Here is a 17,500-nt window from a genome sequence, read left to right on the forward strand (position 1 = left end):
CATTCTTGAGGGTATTTCTTTTCCTTGGTTTTGGGTATGTGTTGTCGGCGCCGTCTGTGAAGTAGAATTGTATAAGTGTTGCCGTGTGCTCGGTAGTCGGTATTAGCTCTGCACTGTGTTTTCACTTTTATGTTTGCTTTTTGTGTAAATGGAATTGTGTTTTCTTTTTTTGTGTGCATTTGGTGGAATTGTATTTGTGTGCTTCCCGTGTGCCGCGAATAAATGTGCTTTATTGTTGAACTGTTCTCCCGCTTCGCTTCGTCTTTTCCCCCATTGAACCGTCATCTTGCTTCACGTAAAGGGTTGGTAGTGGGCTGAGTACGCCCGATAATTAATCGAACCGTCGAGGTCGACGATAACACCGCTCGGTTATTCTGATAGTACGGAACGGGTCGCTTAAGTGGCCCGTGTCCGAAGTCGACCTGCGGCGAGGTGCGATCGCCCGGTCTACCCTCCGCGTGGGTACTTAGGTAGTTCGAATTTGGCGAGCAACCCTATCCCACGCGGGGGCTGATTGGCTCGATCGCGGTGAGACCGAAAGGTCCACCCGTGACTGGTTCCCGGCGTTAGTCCGAGAGGGTCACGACTGGATTGTCCGTCCGGTGGGCGACGTGCCGCGATTCGAGTTACGTGGCCGTCCGCACGCCGGCGGGCGCGAAGACCGCAACAATATATATATATATATATATATATATATATATATATATATATATATATATATATATATATATATATATATATATATATATATATATACAGTAGACAAGGCGTAAGTCATCACCATCGGGACCGAGAAAAAAGTGACGACTTAGAAATGTGACGACTTACACGTATGCGAACATTCATGATGACTGTGGGGTGAAGGATGAAGTCGCGCGTGGCCTGGACACGTATGTGTGAGAGCCGGCTATTGTACCAAAAGGAAAACACAATCCTTGGGGCATAGGTGGGGGTGAGTTGGTGAGTTGGAAAGTGATCAAGCAAAGATGGAATTCATGAATCAGTTTATCAAAAGTAAAGATAATGAACAACTCTGTAAGACAACTCGTATACCATCGGTGATGGTATGGTGACAAATTACATGACACACAGTCATCGTGGTGATGATTACCACTCAATGCCTATGTGTAAGTGAGTGCGGTAATGTACAAAACAAGCCAATATAAAACCATGATCGGACTTCAACACTAAGCTCAATCGATCCTTTACTTCTTCGCGAAGTAATCCGTGATGTTTGACTGCCTCAAACTCTTGGGCATCTGGTGCATGAGAAAGGATTCAAACCGGTCATTGTATTCCATGATGTTGGCTGGGCAATCCTCCACTGAAAGACAGTATCGGCTGAATATTTGGCCGAATCGGCCGAATCGGCCGAAACCGAATATTTGGCTGAGCCGACATTTGCCAAAACCAGATGATGAGCGCGTCATCGACATCTTCAAAGGACACACATTTCACACTTCCCACCGGCCTCACGATCTTCTCCACTTTTCCAAATATCTTGCCCTTATTCTTCAAGATATCGTTCAATGTCTGCCGTTTGATGTTCAACTTCTCAGCTATGTCTGTTTTCTTAATCAGTGGATTTGCCTCGCAAAACTGGATAATGTCGTATTTTTCTTGGTAGGTTTTAGTTGTAAGCTTACGCTTAGTCGCCATTGTCCTGCCTGCAGTGCGATCAACGTGTGTACGCAGTTATAAATAGCCTATCACTGGCGGTGTACACCAATGAGCGAGCATCACGATTCCATGAAATCGGGCTTCTCATGAGGCAGCAGTTCCATGTGACGAGTTAGGAGTGGTAATTTACTTGAGTTTCCATTATGTGGGAATGGACAACATCTGACGACTTAGACGAAGTGACGACTTAGAGATGACGACTTACAGAGGGATGACCCTTTATTCAAATGGATCTAACATAAGATAAATTCGGGACTTTTTGACGCTGCCAACTTAGGCGAAGTGACGAGTTACACGCTGCCGACTTACACCTAGTCTACTGTATATATATATATATATATATATATATATATATATATATATATATATATATATATATATATATATATATATATATATATAAAAGCTGGATGGTGCAAAGGGCTGGATAAGGTGAGCAGCAATCACTCAATCCCAAACACCACATCTGCATTTGCACAACACCCAACGACAACCTCAACCCTCACACAACCAACACCTCATCATGCCAAACCCGGACACGAAACCAGCCGTCTCCATGCCCCGGAAACACAAAAACAAGCGCACACACGTGTTCACCCACACACATACAACACCAGGTCACTTGTAAATAAAACAAAAAAGAGCAGAGTACCCCTTTTATGACGTGATTTGACGTTTGTTTTTGCCTTTGTAAATTATTTTTTTTGAAAGTACTCCTCAATGTAACTTCGAGCACCAGCACATGACCGGAAATGAGCAGTCGTATTGAAATAAAAACTGGACACGTGCCAAGGCCGGGGTCCATTGTGCCTGATGAAGCCGGCAAAACATTGCCCTAATACCGGGTCTGCTTTCGCTTTTTTGCTCAAATTAGCGGAGTCAATCAAGTTTTTACTTTTGGTTAGAAGCGCCTTCTTCTTCTTTAAAAAAAATATATTATATGCGTGTATGTATTTACATATGTGTATATAATATGTATAATGTTGTACATGGAGATTGAAATTCCCCTTTGAAGAGCCCCCATAAAGTGTATATACCTGGTGTTGGCTTAATGGTAAGGGTGGTGGGCTTTGGATCCGAGGGTCCTGAGTTCAAATCCTGCTCAGCTGTTGAATCAATACCAAGTGGGGTTAACTCGGCCTGTCATCCTTCCGAGGTCGGCAAAATGAGTGCCATCATGCTCGTATACTGTGTCGGAGTGGCAACCCGTCCAGGATTGTGCCCAATAGCCAAGGAGACTGCTTAAGCAACACCAACGTTCTGCACAGAGTCTCGTCCCAATTTCCTCTCATAAAGTGTATGGGGGTAAATAAATAAACAACTAGAACGGGCACTCAGTCGCGCGCATACCTTCGCCAACGCTACATTTTGCCCCCTCCCCACCCCCCCCCCCCCGCTCCCCAAGAAACCGTTGATTGTGAGGGTATTTAATCCCATACCACATCTGCCATCTCATATGTGTTATGATGGCTAAAAACATTAAATTTCCTGCTGTTTGACACCGATTCACGTACATTGTACAATTTCTGTATGAACTCCCTGACCTTTTTGGGTGTCGGTGTCAAGTCAATCTGATGACAACTGGTCACATTATAAGAAATCAAATATTACACATCACAGGATAGGGAATTGAATTCTATGCGTTTTGAATCTACTTACATGCAAATTGTATAAGAATTGACCGTGTTATGATAATAAAGGTCGTTGACCCCCGTGACCTTTGACCCAAACCGCCAACAAAGGTAATGACGTCATTGTGTCATATCGTATATCACAAGATTGGGCATTGAATTCACAACATTTTGGCATTGGTTGCATGCAAATTGGATAAAAATCGACCGCACTATGGCAAAATGACGATTTTGACCTTTTCATGACCTCGACCTTGACCTTTGTACTCTTAATTTTGTAATTGGTATTAGAGTGTGGGGAACAGAACAGTCAACATTTTGGTGTTGGTTTCATGCAAATCGGATAAGAATTGACCGTGTTATGACTAAAACTGCACAGTTTGCAATGTCGTGATCCCCCCTGACCTTTGATCCAATCGCTCCCAAAATCGAATCAAATGGTCCTCGGATAATAACCAATCATCCCACCAAATTTGCTGCGATTCAGTTCAATACTTTTGGAGTTATGCGAATAACAAACAAACAAACAAACAAACAAACACACATATTCACAAATAAATAAATAAATAAATAAATAAATAAATAAATAAATAAATACACAGCGATCAAAACATAACCTTCGCAACAAAGTTTGCGAAGGTAAAAACACACAATCACGAAGTAGGGTTGGCATCTTGTAGAAAAACAACTAAAGATATCCACAAGCCATCTGCATGAGTGAGCTAGCTAGTTGGGCGAGCGGAGCAGGGGGACATGATCATCCGACATGGCGTTGTTGCTGCGACCATAAAGTGCGTTTATAGCAACATGACGTCACCAGGGTATCTGCTATCACAGCGGCCCAAGCAAAGCTTGTATTCTAATTCTGTTGCTCACTATTACAGTGATCCCAGGATAGTGAAGTGCATGTATTTATGGATCCTTACCGGATTGAAACCAACCTAGCTGTGCGGTCGAACAGACTTTGTTCTCATAAAGGAAAAACATCAAAAGTAGACCAACTTTTTAAAAAGCCGCACCTGAAAACCGACCCGCTGTGTTAAGAAACTTTCTCAACATGGACTTTGGAATGGAAAAACAGAAGCGTGCACACACACCCACCTGAGGTTTGTGGAATAAAAATGCTTGTGTAGAAAGCGTTCCATTGGTGAAAGCACGCACGAAAACCTCCGGCACGGAAACGGGCATTCGTAAATATATAAACAGGGTCGAAACGATCTTCCGAATGGGCAGCTGCTGCACTGTGGTTAGGAATGTTAAAAAAAAAAAATCATTTTGATCGTTTGTTCCTTTTCAAGCACCATTAACCACTCATCCACCGAAACACCCCCACAATTATAACCACATACTCCTTCCCCAGGACCCCCTATAGTATTACCTGTGTGATGCAGGGGAAGGGTGAGAAGTCGTGGTGTGTATGTGTGTTACACGGGGTGAAAATAAAATTGAGAAAGAAAAGAGAACTGATGGCGTTACATGCCAAGGTAATCAAAAATCCTGCCTTTTTTTTCCTTACGGGATGTGCAAGGACCCGACACAACATGAAATGTCGAAAAACGACGAGTTTCCCATCATACACTGGTGTAAAAGTATCACTGTATGCGTTCGGTGCACGTGAAGGTGCAACATAACTCCTTCCAAGACCTGCGATGGAAACATCCCGTGTAATGCGGGATATTTGATATTATAAGAAGTACAGAGTTCAATTTCGTCTCGCTGGACTATGTAATAAGATTGGCCACTGAGCTGTAAACCCAAACAGCTTTGGTCACTCCATTGGTCGAAACATGTCTTGACCGGTCTTAGTCCAACTTAATCGCCTGTAACTCGGTGGCGTGCCGACAGCTTCGAGCCAGAGGGACCCATCCCATTAGGATCACATGATCCTGCAACCCTACCCGGGTGTACAAGCATCAACCAGCCACCCCCACTTCCTATTTCTGGTCCTGGCAGTGGTTGCTGCAAAGAGATAGAGGATGAAACACATCCATCTGGCAACTCCTTTCAGGATAGACTTGAGGGATGGAGGTGCAAGATCTTGGAGTCATGTGAATGACCTGAGCTAAGAACAAAGTGAGAAAACAGTGTTTATCAGCTTTGAAAAGGCCGTTGGGCAGATACGAAGAACTTGAATTCTGCCCATGCATGTCTCACACTATGTGTCCATGTGAAAGAAGTGCCATGACAGAGCACTTTCAATGCGTCATAAGAGTCCAGGGTGGGAAATTGCCTTCAAATTAGTAAGGCCTGGCTCATTTCCTAACATCAAAATACCTTATTTTATAATACTATTGCATGCCCGTACGTGCGTGGCCGTACGTGCAAAAAATAAAAACAAAAACAAACTTTCAAACCGCGTGCCAGAAACAACAACCACACAGGCCGTTCCTTCACTCTCGCGTGCCCGTACGTGCATGGCCGCACATGCAAAAAAAAGAAAAAAAAGATGAAGAATTGTGACGTCAATTGTGACATCATAGCACCGTGTCCTGTCAATGGTTTGGTAAATAAATGGCCATAACTTGGGAACCACTTGTCCGATTAATATCAAACCTTGAAAAGGCACATCCACAGGGCCCCAGCAATATACCTGGCAAGTTTCAATTAGATCGGACCAGTGGTTGTCGAGAAACAGCGGTCACAGACAGACAGACACACAGAGATTGCCTGAATTATACATAGATTACACAAGTCTAACAATGACATATCCACAAGATGGTCTTTTAACACCTGGAGACAAAACGTGATGGAGCATAGTTTTAAACAAAGCTTAATCCACAGCTATACTTAACCCGAGAGGTCTTTAAGACCATTGTTCATTTAGTTTGTGTGTCGTACATCTCACCTGTGACCTCTTTCAGAGCTCTATACTACTGTACTTCTTTAAGCGCCCTAATTATTCCCACGTTCTTATGGGGTGAGGCGGAGAACGTTTGTAATCCAAGTCCTTCACTAACCGGCTGTCTCGGCCTGACATTCGACTGAAGGTGAAAGAAATATCTGTAATTTGTTCAGAGTGCTGGCAGTAACTCATTGACTCTTCGTGAAATATACCGTGGGATCTTTAACGCGCACCAACTAATGATAGCAGACAGGACACCCTATGTGATTCAACACCCTGCCCAAGAAGCACCCATCAGATAGCTTATACTGGGATCGAGAATCGAACCCAGATTAGACAGCCTGAAAATTAAGTGCACGACTCCACACCAGCCTGTCAGACTCTCCTCTCACTCTATAGATAATTACATCCTATATAGTCATTTCACAATTACAATTACACAAAACCTCCCATCCCTGATTGTTAATGTTTTAACTACTAGGTTAGGCCATGGATTTGCTGATCAGCCGTCATACCTTAAAGTGCGACAGAAGATAAATATCAAAAAGTGAGAATTACTAGATTTGATCATTATTTTTAAAAATTCATTTTACATCCTGATATGAAAGACACAACAAAACAACAAATTTAAATTTCAGTGAAGTTCCCCTTAAATTCTGGGAAGGCAGCCATGTCTTCTACACAAATTGGGTGTCAAAAATAAGTGATGCCACATTTGCCTGTGAAACATACCTGACGTCACAATGGTGCATCTAACACTGAACAACAAAAATTTTTTACTGGAGATGTGTAAAGTGATTTAGACTAATTTGGGTACGCTGATTTCAAAAATCATAACCGTTTTGCTGTATCACGTCAGGATTTTCAGTAACAGAAATATTCCCATTGCCTAGAAGTCAGGATTTCAATGAAATTTACAAAAATTCATTTATTCATTTATTTCATCATGAATGCTTCAAAATTATAGAAATTACAGAAAAACTCCACTAGAATGTAATTAAAAATGCTTTAGGCATTTGGCTTTGCGTTTGTGCTGCTCTGTGTCAGTTTCACGATGCAGGAACCAGCAGAAATCGCCCATCATGTTCGGGTTGTGCCGCCCTTGGTAACGCGTCTCCATGAGTGAAATCTCTTGGTGGAATCGCTCGCCGTGCTCGTCCGAGACTGCTCCCAAGTTGTCAGGGAAGAAGTTCAGGTGCTGGTGTAGGAAATGGATTTTCAGGGACATCCTGGAGCCAAGTTTCCTGAAGGACTCCAGCAGCTGCTGCACTATTTCTTCATAGTTGTCCGCGCGCTCATTCCCCAAGAAGTTGTCCGTCACAGCTTTGAAGCTCCTCCACGCTGCCAGCTCTTTGGGGTTTAGAGTTGTCGGAAAAGTTTCGTCCTTCATAATCTGTCGGATTTGCGGTCCAACAAAGACACCAGCCTTGATCTTGGCGTCCGACAAGGTGTTACCAAACTTTTCCTTGAGGAAAAAAAACCCACGCCCATTCAGATCCATTGCCCGTACAAAACTTTTCATCAAGCCGAGCTTTATGTGGAGTGGTGGAAGGAAAACCTTGGCTGGGTCGACAAGGGTGACATGCTTCACGTTGTGTCGACCAGGTACATGCTCTTTTCGCTCTTCCCAATCTTTCTTCGTCCAGTGATTCTTGTCGTCTCTGCTATCCCAGAGACAAAGGAAGCACATGTATTTCGTGTAGCCTGACTGCAGCCCTAACAACAGCGCCACCACTTTCAAGTCTCCGCAGATGTGCCAGTTGAAGTCATTGTACTTGATGGAATCAAGCAGCTGCCGCATAGTCTCATAGGTCTCTGTCATGCCGAACGCGTGAGCCAGTGGGACTGATGGTTTCTCGTTGCCATTGTGGAGCAAAACAGCCTTCAAGCTGTTCTTCCCGAGTCGATGAAGAGGCGCCAGTCTGCAGGATCGTGATCACACCCAAGTTCTTTCAACAGACCGTTGATGTCACTGCAGAATGTCATCGTGTCTTCCATCTCAAAGAACTCAGCCATGTCTCTGTGACGTGCTCTGAACAAGGATATCTTGGTGTTAGGTTCAAGTAGATTCCACTGCTGCAGCCTTGATCCAAGCAGCTCTGCCTTCGCCTTTGACAGCGAGAGATCTCTTACAAGATCATTTAAGTCTCCCTGGTTCAGAAGGTGTGATTCTTGAGTGTCGGGTTCAAAAGGTTCATCATCACTATCCTCTTCACCACTGCTTACAGCTATGTTCTGATCAGCTGGAGGTGTTGGAACGGGGTTCTCGTCATCATGAGGCACAGGTTTACGAGCAGAGACGCAGTCAGCGTACTTGATGTGACCTTTATTCTTCTTGTTGAAGCCGGCGATGCTTGTGCAGCAGAAATAACAATCATCATGATGATTCTGCGGCTCACGCCATATCATGGGCACCGCAAATGGCATGCTCGCGCGCTTGCCCACCAACCACTGAGTCAAGGTTGTGTGACAGCTTGTGCAGCAGATGTGTGGTGCCCAGCTCTGTTCTTGGTCCCCCACCTTCCACCCGAAGTAGTGAAAGTAGGCGGCCTTCATTTTCACTGCTGTAGATATACTTCGCTGTTGATCTTTTTTGGTATACCGACCACAGACATAACAGAAGTTGTCAGGATGATTGGTACAGGAACGCCTACTCATCTTTATCTGAAAGAAAGAAATATAACACAAGTTAACAACAATTGTACGAAATAGACATGTTAAAGACGTATGTAAATTTAATTGAAATCCTGACTTCTAGGCAATGGGAATATTTCTGTTCCTGAAAATCCTGACGTGATACAGCAAAACGGTTATGATTTTTGAAATCAGCGTACCCAAATTAGTCTTAATCACTTTACACATCTCCAGTAAAAAAAAAATTTTGAAATTTGTTGTTCAGTGTAATCAGGGGCAAGACAGTTGCCTCCACATGATTTAACGGATTTTTCATGAGCCATATCCATTGTTGTTGTAAGACAGGATCACATTAAAATGAACAGATATATATGGCCTTCCATAATCTTTTATGTATTCTATAGTTTGGGATATGGCTGACAGGATAGCTTAGAGGAATGCATGTTTACCTCTGAGCTGACGAGCCTGGGTTTAAATCTCAACCTCGCTATAGACGGTCTCCTGGTGTTTCGCATGGAGCGCAAGGCACCAATATGTGGGCCTTCCATTCAGAGTGGACCTTAAATATCTCACGGTGTCCTTCGTGAAGAGTAAGCAAGTTATCCCCGGCACCCTGAACAAATTACAAATTCCTGCCTGAAACAGCTGCCAGCAAGTAATCTGGTCTTCTTGGTTATCCATTGACACCAGGTTGCACTGCTTGCTCTCTCGGTTGTTGCCAACAGTCGCAACAGGAAACCGACATTTGACAGGTTACATATGCAACCGTATTATGCGGCAATATTTTAACCTCTTAAATTCCTTTGACGGGGTGGTGCAGTACTCACTCATGTGTGCAACTCGCTGTTTCCCACTGTCAGAGAAAAAGGTCACAGGTTCAAACCTATTCTGCCTCCAAAGCAGCTCTATCCTTTCCATTCTCCAGCTTTGGAAACGAGAAATATGGAAAGACACCAAATGTCATTTTACCCATGATGCATTGTCATAATTAAAATGATATCATACTAAAATATGCAATTTGGTGTCTGTCTGACAGTGATACATTTGGTCGTTACTTATCCAATCTCAATCAAACTTGACAAGAGGACTAAGGCTCACATGACGGAGGTTGTAGCGAATTCATTCCCCCCCCCTCCCACACACACACACACCCCACCCCAAGGGGGTTTTGGCCTTGGGCAAAATTAGTGTGAGGGTGCATAGATAACTTATCATGGCGTTTTTCCAAGGCCGCTTCTAACAACACAAGGAGCTGATACTCTAGGTCCCCTGCCTTTTAGGTGGTATGAGGAATAAATCTGTGTGATATGGAATCTAAATCTTGAAAGTTTTTTTGAAATATCGCATACACAAGCTAAGTTACAGAGATGGTTGCCAAGGAAACATAATTCAGCCAATCAAAGCTGTGGTCTAATCAGGTTGAGATTATGTCATGAGGAATAGATATCTGCAATATGAAAGCTAAATGTTCAAGGGTTTTTGAAATATCGCAGACACATTAGTACGTGGACGGATGATCGGTCGGTCAGACGGAGCTCATTTCAATGCCCTCAATATTTAATACAAATCAATATTAACACAAATAACTTCAATGACTGTCCTTCCACCCAAGGGTTTTTTTCCTTCTTGGACAAATGCCGTGTTAATGTATATAAATAGCTGATTGCAGCGTTTCATGGGGCACCCCTACCGGAAGTAAAATAAAAAATATTATAAACCACACACACACATATGGTTGCCTTTTTAAACAGTCGCTATTTCTGTTCAACATGAAACTGAAAGGGAGGAAACCTGACGTTCTTGAGGCATTACAGTATATGCCTATCGCATTGTCCACATAGTTACGGACCCGAGCCTAGATGAAATCTATATACCCAAGAGAGGATAAGGATAATAATGACATAACCCTTCCTGCCACTCCCAGAGGGAGCAGGTGAACCACTGTAGTACAAGAAATGCAGATTGTGATTCCGTCAACGATGTTTTATTTTGACGAGGCATCATGCTCCACTTAACCGATGACATCACAGTACTGAGGAAATACGATTGATTACTGGAAAGTTTATCTGAGAAAGAGTAAACCAATGGATGGAAATTGCTGAACTTGTGTGATGAAGATTAGTGGAAAACGAGTTTTTATATTGTTATCTACTGACGTATAGAATACTTATGTTTAGCATCTTGTTTCACCCTATCCTACTGAGAAGCAAAAGAAAGACTTGCACCGAATAGACAATTGCAGCCAGAAGAACAGCAAATTAATCATTTATATAAATGCAACATAATAATTTCACATTGTTTGCAGGTAAGGGTAAAAATATGTTCATACGTTAAAGAAGCTGGTTAAAAACCTCTTTCGTTTAATTGATTAAAAGTACAGCCACTTTGACAAGCTTTAAAACAAGACCCTTGTTATGACGTTATTAAATTTTCATGACAAAATGCATTTCATGTCGTTGTGTTTTAAAACTTTGATTGTGAAGCGAAAGGCTAAAATACAACAAATAAAAATAAATAATAGCTTGTTATTTCCGCTCGGTATTCTGTTGCGATCTGTAAAAACGCAAGTCCTTGGGAGTATCAAGGCAGCCATGAAATCAGTAAGCAATGATTCATTACAAGTTATCAGTGCTCATTGTCCATTAAAGAACGTATGAAAAAAGGGGCATGAACCAGGCTCGACCCTTCTGGGCCCAACGTCCCTCTGATTCACTGAAAGAGACCTCGAGGCTTTTTCCGAGATCTGTGAGATGCTCCTGAGCGAACGGGATGTTTCCGGCTTGTATTCTCAGCCTGTTAGGTGAGAGGTGTAAGTGAAATAAGTCACTTTGTTTTTTTTTCGCAATGGAGGAAGAAAATAAAGCGTTATGATAATACAAGTCAATATGTCCTGTTTTGTGCACAATGCGCTTTCGAGAAAATGCAGCATCCAGAGAGCCCTGACCTTGGGGATGAGTTCTGGGCACACTGAGGGCTGTGTGGCTGGCACACCGTCCCTAACATGGTTGTACAAGGTAGGATTCTGCAAAAAGGTGCTGCTCTCTCCACTCACACTGTCTGGCTCGCAAGGAGCCATGTCTGCAATCAGGCATTCTGCAGGCAGAGGCAGAAACCATTGTGCCGGTGTAGTTAACCACGATATCGGAATCAATACTAGTGGCAATCAGACATTTCATTTTGACATTCCTACATTTGTTTATGAATGAAGATATATATATATATATATATATATATATATATATATATATATATATATATATATATATATATATATATATATATATATATATATATATATATATATATATATATATATAGGGAGAGAGAGAGAGAGAGAGAGAGAGAGAGAGAGAGAGAGAGAGAGAGAGAGAGAGAGAGAGAGAGAGAGAGAGAGAGAGAGAGAGAGAGAGAGAGAGAGAGAGAGAGAGAGAGAGAGAGAGAGAGAGAGAGAGAGAGAGACAGAGAGAGACAGAGAGAGACAGAGAGAGAGAGACCGAGAGAGAGAGAGAGAGAGAGAGAGAGAGAGAGAGAGAGAGGAAGAAGAGAGAGAGAAACAGAGAGAGACAGACATACACACACAGACAGTCCTTTGAAGAACATTTGAGACATTCCATAGCAGTAGCAAGGTGCTGTGAGAAGAAAGCAGCAAACTGACAAATTTTGGCAACTCCTGAACCCTCCCGATCCAACACGTCTGCAATTCATGCAAATCCAATTTGAATAATTAATAAACATCATGTGAGGCACAAGGGAGTCTGTCAGGACAGCTCAGAGGTAGTGCACTCACCTTTGAGCAATCTAGTCCGGGTTTGAGTCGAACCCGACAATAGACTATCATTCTTGGATTCCACAGGCAAGGCAACGCATCAGTGAGTGCGTCGTCTGTGGAATGGGACATTAAGGTGGGGACTCATCTGCAAGCATACAGAAGGTTGCTACTCACGGACATTAAAGATACCACACTCTTTCAAAGAGAGTAGGTGATGGTCGGTGGCAATGACTACAACTGGAAAGGCAATGGCAAACCACCCAGTGTAATACTTGTCATAAGACATGCAGGTCACCACAAGATGCACTCAGGGAAGCATCAAGGATGCCAAGGGCATAACTACGTCGCAAGTGTTTCCTTTGCTTATAGAATGTTTCCTGGAAAGGTTACTACTACATTGCAGGTTGCTGCTGAAGCCACCCTGCGTTAACAGCAGGAATTTGTAATCTGACCAAATACCAGCACACACAGCCAAGTGTTTTCAAAAAGGTACAGTGGGATCTTTAGCATCCTCCATCGAAAGCTATTATTCATGAGAGCAAACGTATGCATACCCTTTGAAGGATCAGGTACCCCTTGATGTAAAAGCCTGCTTGCAAAAGCATCAGAATTGTCATGAATCAATCCCAGATTACACAATTCAACTATGACTGTGCTCCCTTTGAGCGATCTTGCCAATCCCAAATAAATAAAATGTGCAAACATGATGCGAAAAGAAATCTTCGTTTATGCAAAATAATGACAAAATTTAGTCATCAAATGATATTACTTCCCGTAGTTGAGTTTAACCATGTAGGCGGAAGTAATGATGATTTTGCCATGCTTCCAATATTCGTACCTGTGTTTTTCATCCTGGTCTCCATTGTTACTTGTTTCATCACCTCTTGGTAAAGCTCCTGCAACTTGGGGTCAGACAGCACCCCTGCAGGTTGCTGCACACAACGTTCAACATGCTAGGGAGGAAATGTGGACAGCAGATGTGATATAATGAAAACAGTTAATTGTACAATAATTATTCGCCACCCTCCATCCCCCCCCCCCAAAAAAACCTCACCACCCCCTTTGCCAATAACTAAATCTACGTCTAACCTCAATACACTCATGGTCTTCTTCTTCTTCTTCTTCTGCTGTTACTTTCCAATTCATGCATGGCTGTGGGTAGCATCATTTGCTTGGAGTGCAGCTGTGCTGCTGATGCAGTGCCCCAAGTAGGTTGGAGCAGAAATTTGGCCAGGGTGCCGATGATAGCTCGCTTACTCTTCAGGGTGGACACTGTATTATCTTTAACGTCCACCAACTAAAGGTGCTGTCACACCTTGACGATTTAGCCAGCGTATGCCGACTTATGAAAAATTTGTCTAAAACGCTGGCACACGTCAAATACGTTATGGGTAAGTTTTGTATACGTTGAGAGCACACTGAAAAACACTTCCATACGTCGTAGTACGCTGGCTTTCATCATTGTACTTTGCGGTTGTCCTCAAATTTTAGCATGCTTGAAATTTTACGACGTATGCCAGCGTATGACTCACACGTTCCGCTTCGCTGGCCATAAGTTGTAGGCACGTTATGCGATCGTTGACATACCTCGACACACGTTACTTGTAAGTAACTCATAAGTCGAAACACGTCGAGGTAATGATTAGCGTACCCGAAACTTATTTATAACCTATGAGTAACGTGTTGTAGGCACGTTACACGATCGTCGACACACGTCGAGGCACATTATGCGATCGTTGACACACGTCGAGGCACGTTACTTGTAAGTTACTCATTAGTCGAAACACGTCGAGGTAATGCTTAGCGTACCCAAAACTTATTTATAACCTATGAGTAACGTGCTTTGAACCTATGTGTAACGTACCTCCAACGCATATTGACGTATGTAGACGTATTTGATTGACGTCTTCCGGACGACCACAGAACTTACTGAACGTGTTTCTAATTTACAGTTACCGTATTATGGCGTATTGGCAGCGTTTAAAAAAAAAACAACAACAATAACTTCCGATATTTCGTCACGTGCCGTTACGTCACGTCCAATTGCCTCTTCAGTTTGCTCATGTCTTATTCTTAGTTCCTCCTCTGTGAATATTTCCTGTTTGAGGATATTGTCACGTCGACGTCGAAACTTAAAAGCAAATGCCCGAATATATTTTAAAATTCGTGATAGACTAAAAAAAAAAAAACAACAACAACAAAAACAACTTCAGATGTTTCGTCACGTGCCTTCACGGAGCCAAGGAGAAAAAAAAATGTCTTGACGGAGAAAATAAGTTTCGGGTATGCTAAACATTACCTCGACGTGTTTCGACTTCTGACTAACTTACAAGGAACTTGTGTCGACGTGTGTCAACGATCGCATATTGTGCCTCCAACTTATTCCCAGCGTAGCGGAACGTGTGAACCATACGGCGAGTAAGTCGTAAAATTTTCAGCATGCTTGAAATTTCACGACGTACCAGACGTACCACGAAATATGACAGCACACTTCATCGTTTTTCAGCGTGCTTTTAACGTATACACAACTTACCCATAACGTATTCGACGTGTGCCAGCTTGGTTCGGCAAATTTTTCATAGGTCGGCATACGCTGGCTAAATCGTCAAGGTGTGACTGCGTGGTTGACACTTTCAATTCTCAGGCGGTTATGATTTAAATCGGCGAGCGGCAGCTTTTTAATAGAGAACGCCACGAGTTCGTCGGTGATACGTCCAGCGCGCTATGCCTAAGTTAAACTATCGTTGGGCATAGGTTGTGAACGCCGACAACAAGCTAAGCATTCGTTGGTATAAGTTATCTAGAAGACAACGAAACGTTCTGTGCCGGTTACTAATATGTTATGCATATGACCAACACGTTATGAATACGACCAAAACTTTAAAAAAAAAAAAAAACATCAAAATTTCAGCGTACACCAACGTTTTACATACATTTTTATATGTTGCCATTGCTGGCTGAATCGTCAACGTGTGACCACCTTCATTCTGGCAGATAGAACATCTAGTTTAGCATCTATCTTAGGGATGGCAAACATTCATGCCTTGCCCTCCCTGCGAAACACCAGGATGATAGCTTGTAGAAGGGGCCAAGATTCAAATCCAGTCTAAGCAAATCAGGGGCATGTGTTGGTCTGGTGTCAGCTTAAGATCCTACGGTTGTGAGTTCAAACCCCTGTCGGAACATTTAATTAACAGCTGGCGAGTTGACTCAGCCTGTCATCCTTCCAAGGTCAGCAAAATGAGTACCAGCTCATTGGTAACAGGGGTATTGCATCAACAGCACACCTGTGCCCCCAGAAAATGATGCAACCAAGCAGCCACAAGCTGCATACGAATAAATAAAAAAGAGATGCGTGTGTATCCCTTTCGCTAGGCTATCCTGCCAGGCCCACAAACTCATGGTATCGGTCATGGACACACATTGGAACACTAGCATTTTCCTAAATCCTTGCGCACAGTTACTATCTCCAAAGAAAAGGCCAAGAATGATCACCAACTGGGTCTCTTTACCAAGTGGAGTAAATGTTCTCCATGTCACTAGCAGTACATTCAAACCTTCTACCCTTTGTCGTAAAGCGATACATCTGCACTCAAGATGAAATTATAACATTCCTGAAGAAGTGACATTGTACTTCATTCCATGACAGTCAGCCATGAAGTCCTCCTTTGGGACACGACAGCAGAATTGATCGAAGTAGAATCTTTGATCTTTCATGGCAGTAGAATTGTGGCCATTGGAAATCTTGTGCCGTTTTGCAAGTATATCAGGTTGTCTATCATGTTTGGAGTTAACACAGCAGTGGACTAGAACCAGGAACCTTTCATAAGTCCGATTGGGCCCTTCGTTGATGACAAAACCCATTCAGACTTCGTGATGCACCCAATAGCCCTTTCCTCACTTTCTCAACCCTCATTCTCTGGGTTACTTTAACACAGCTCTGGCACAGACACGAGCTCTGGTCCTTATCAAGCCATTCATGATGGCACCCCGAGGGAGGCTTCTGTGGTGCACAAATGTCCTGCTGCCAGCATCTATTTCTGCAACCCAGCTCCAAGGCCCCTGGCTGTTGAGCTTCCATCGATTTATTATCAGTTTCTTAAACCAGGGTGTTGCGCTGAGGTTTCATGATGGTACAATCTCAGATGAGATGTCACATTGATTATTTTTGGATTGCCGTATTAATAATCTTCATGTTGATACAATGACAGAGAAGATTAAATAAACCATTTATGACAAAGTTAAAATGCTGTTGTGGACCATATAATACCAGCGTACATGCTCATTTTCATCATAATCAATTTGCCATCGTATATACTCTCCACAGAACATCCACAGCGGTCTATTGGCAAGGGTTATGCTAGGTCGTTTTCCTTTGCCTTCACAGCAATCAATCAGGGCAGGAATTTGTAACTTCACAAGGACATCGGTGATAACTCAACTACTCTTCACGAAAAACTGTGGGATCTTTAACGTCCGTCCACGAAAGACCAGGGCAAGCAGACAGGTCTTCCAGCTTAACGTCCATCCGAGGGACGGTGCACACAATGGTGCCTCACCCTCATTGCGAAGCACCATGGTCACAGTATATAGCTGATCGAGATTCAAACCCAGGGTGGAAAGCTCAAAGGTGAGCCTGTCAACTTACGAACCTGGACGAGAAATAATGATAAACTATCACAATCACAATAAAATGTGATCATAATCATATTACTGTATCCCTCAAACTAAGATGAGTTATTCTTGTCTAAATAGTGAAAAAAAAACTTTTAATATAACTTTCACTGCCACAAGGTCAGCCTAAAAGCACAGTCGAAAACATCCCAGTATAATAATGGAATCCATCGACGTTCATGAGCAGAATCACGGTGGGAGTATATTCTACGTGCTGAAGTGTTGTAACAAAGCAGAATCGATCATCAGGACGAGAGATTCCGAGTCGAG

At 42.9% G+C, this 17,500-nt stretch overlaps 2 protein-coding genes across 8 annotated transcripts in view; both read right to left on the bottom strand.

Moving 5' to 3' along the window:
* The window catches only part of LOC147032229 (indian hedgehog protein-like), a 183,276-nt gene extending 178,448 nt beyond the window's left edge, over positions 1-4,828 (bottom strand). Inside the window, exons 1-2 of the mRNA XM_085869638.1 lie at positions 4,690-4,828; positions 4,413-4,552 (exon numbers count right to left, since the gene is read on the bottom strand). The gene's annotated coding sequence lies outside the window, so the exon portion shown is untranslated. The remainder of the gene's footprint in view (positions 1-4,412; positions 4,553-4,689) is intronic.
* A 5,927-nt stretch (positions 4,829-10,755) lies between these two features.
* ALS2 (alsin Rho guanine nucleotide exchange factor ALS2) overlaps positions 10,756-17,500 on the bottom strand; it is a 276,431-nt gene continuing 269,686 nt past the window's right edge. For all 7 annotated transcript variants that reach the window (XM_085869620.1, XM_085869622.1, XM_085869617.1 and 4 more), the window contains 3 exons: positions 13,395-13,509; positions 11,732-11,880; positions 10,756-11,580 (listed from right to left, as the gene is read on the bottom strand). In XM_085869620.1, coding sequence (XP_085725746.1) covers positions 11,497-11,580; positions 11,732-11,880; positions 13,395-13,509 — 348 coding nt within the window. In that variant the 3' untranslated portion in view covers positions 10,756-11,496. The remainder of the gene's footprint in view (positions 11,581-11,731; positions 11,881-13,394; positions 13,510-17,500) is intronic.

Source organism: Eptatretus burgeri, chromosome 2 (assembly GCF_056783735.1).
Source record: "Eptatretus burgeri isolate ZD-2024b chromosome 2, Ebu_testis_v1, whole genome shotgun sequence".
Lineage (NCBI taxonomy): Eukaryota > Metazoa > Chordata > Myxini > Myxiniformes > Myxinidae > Eptatretus > Eptatretus burgeri.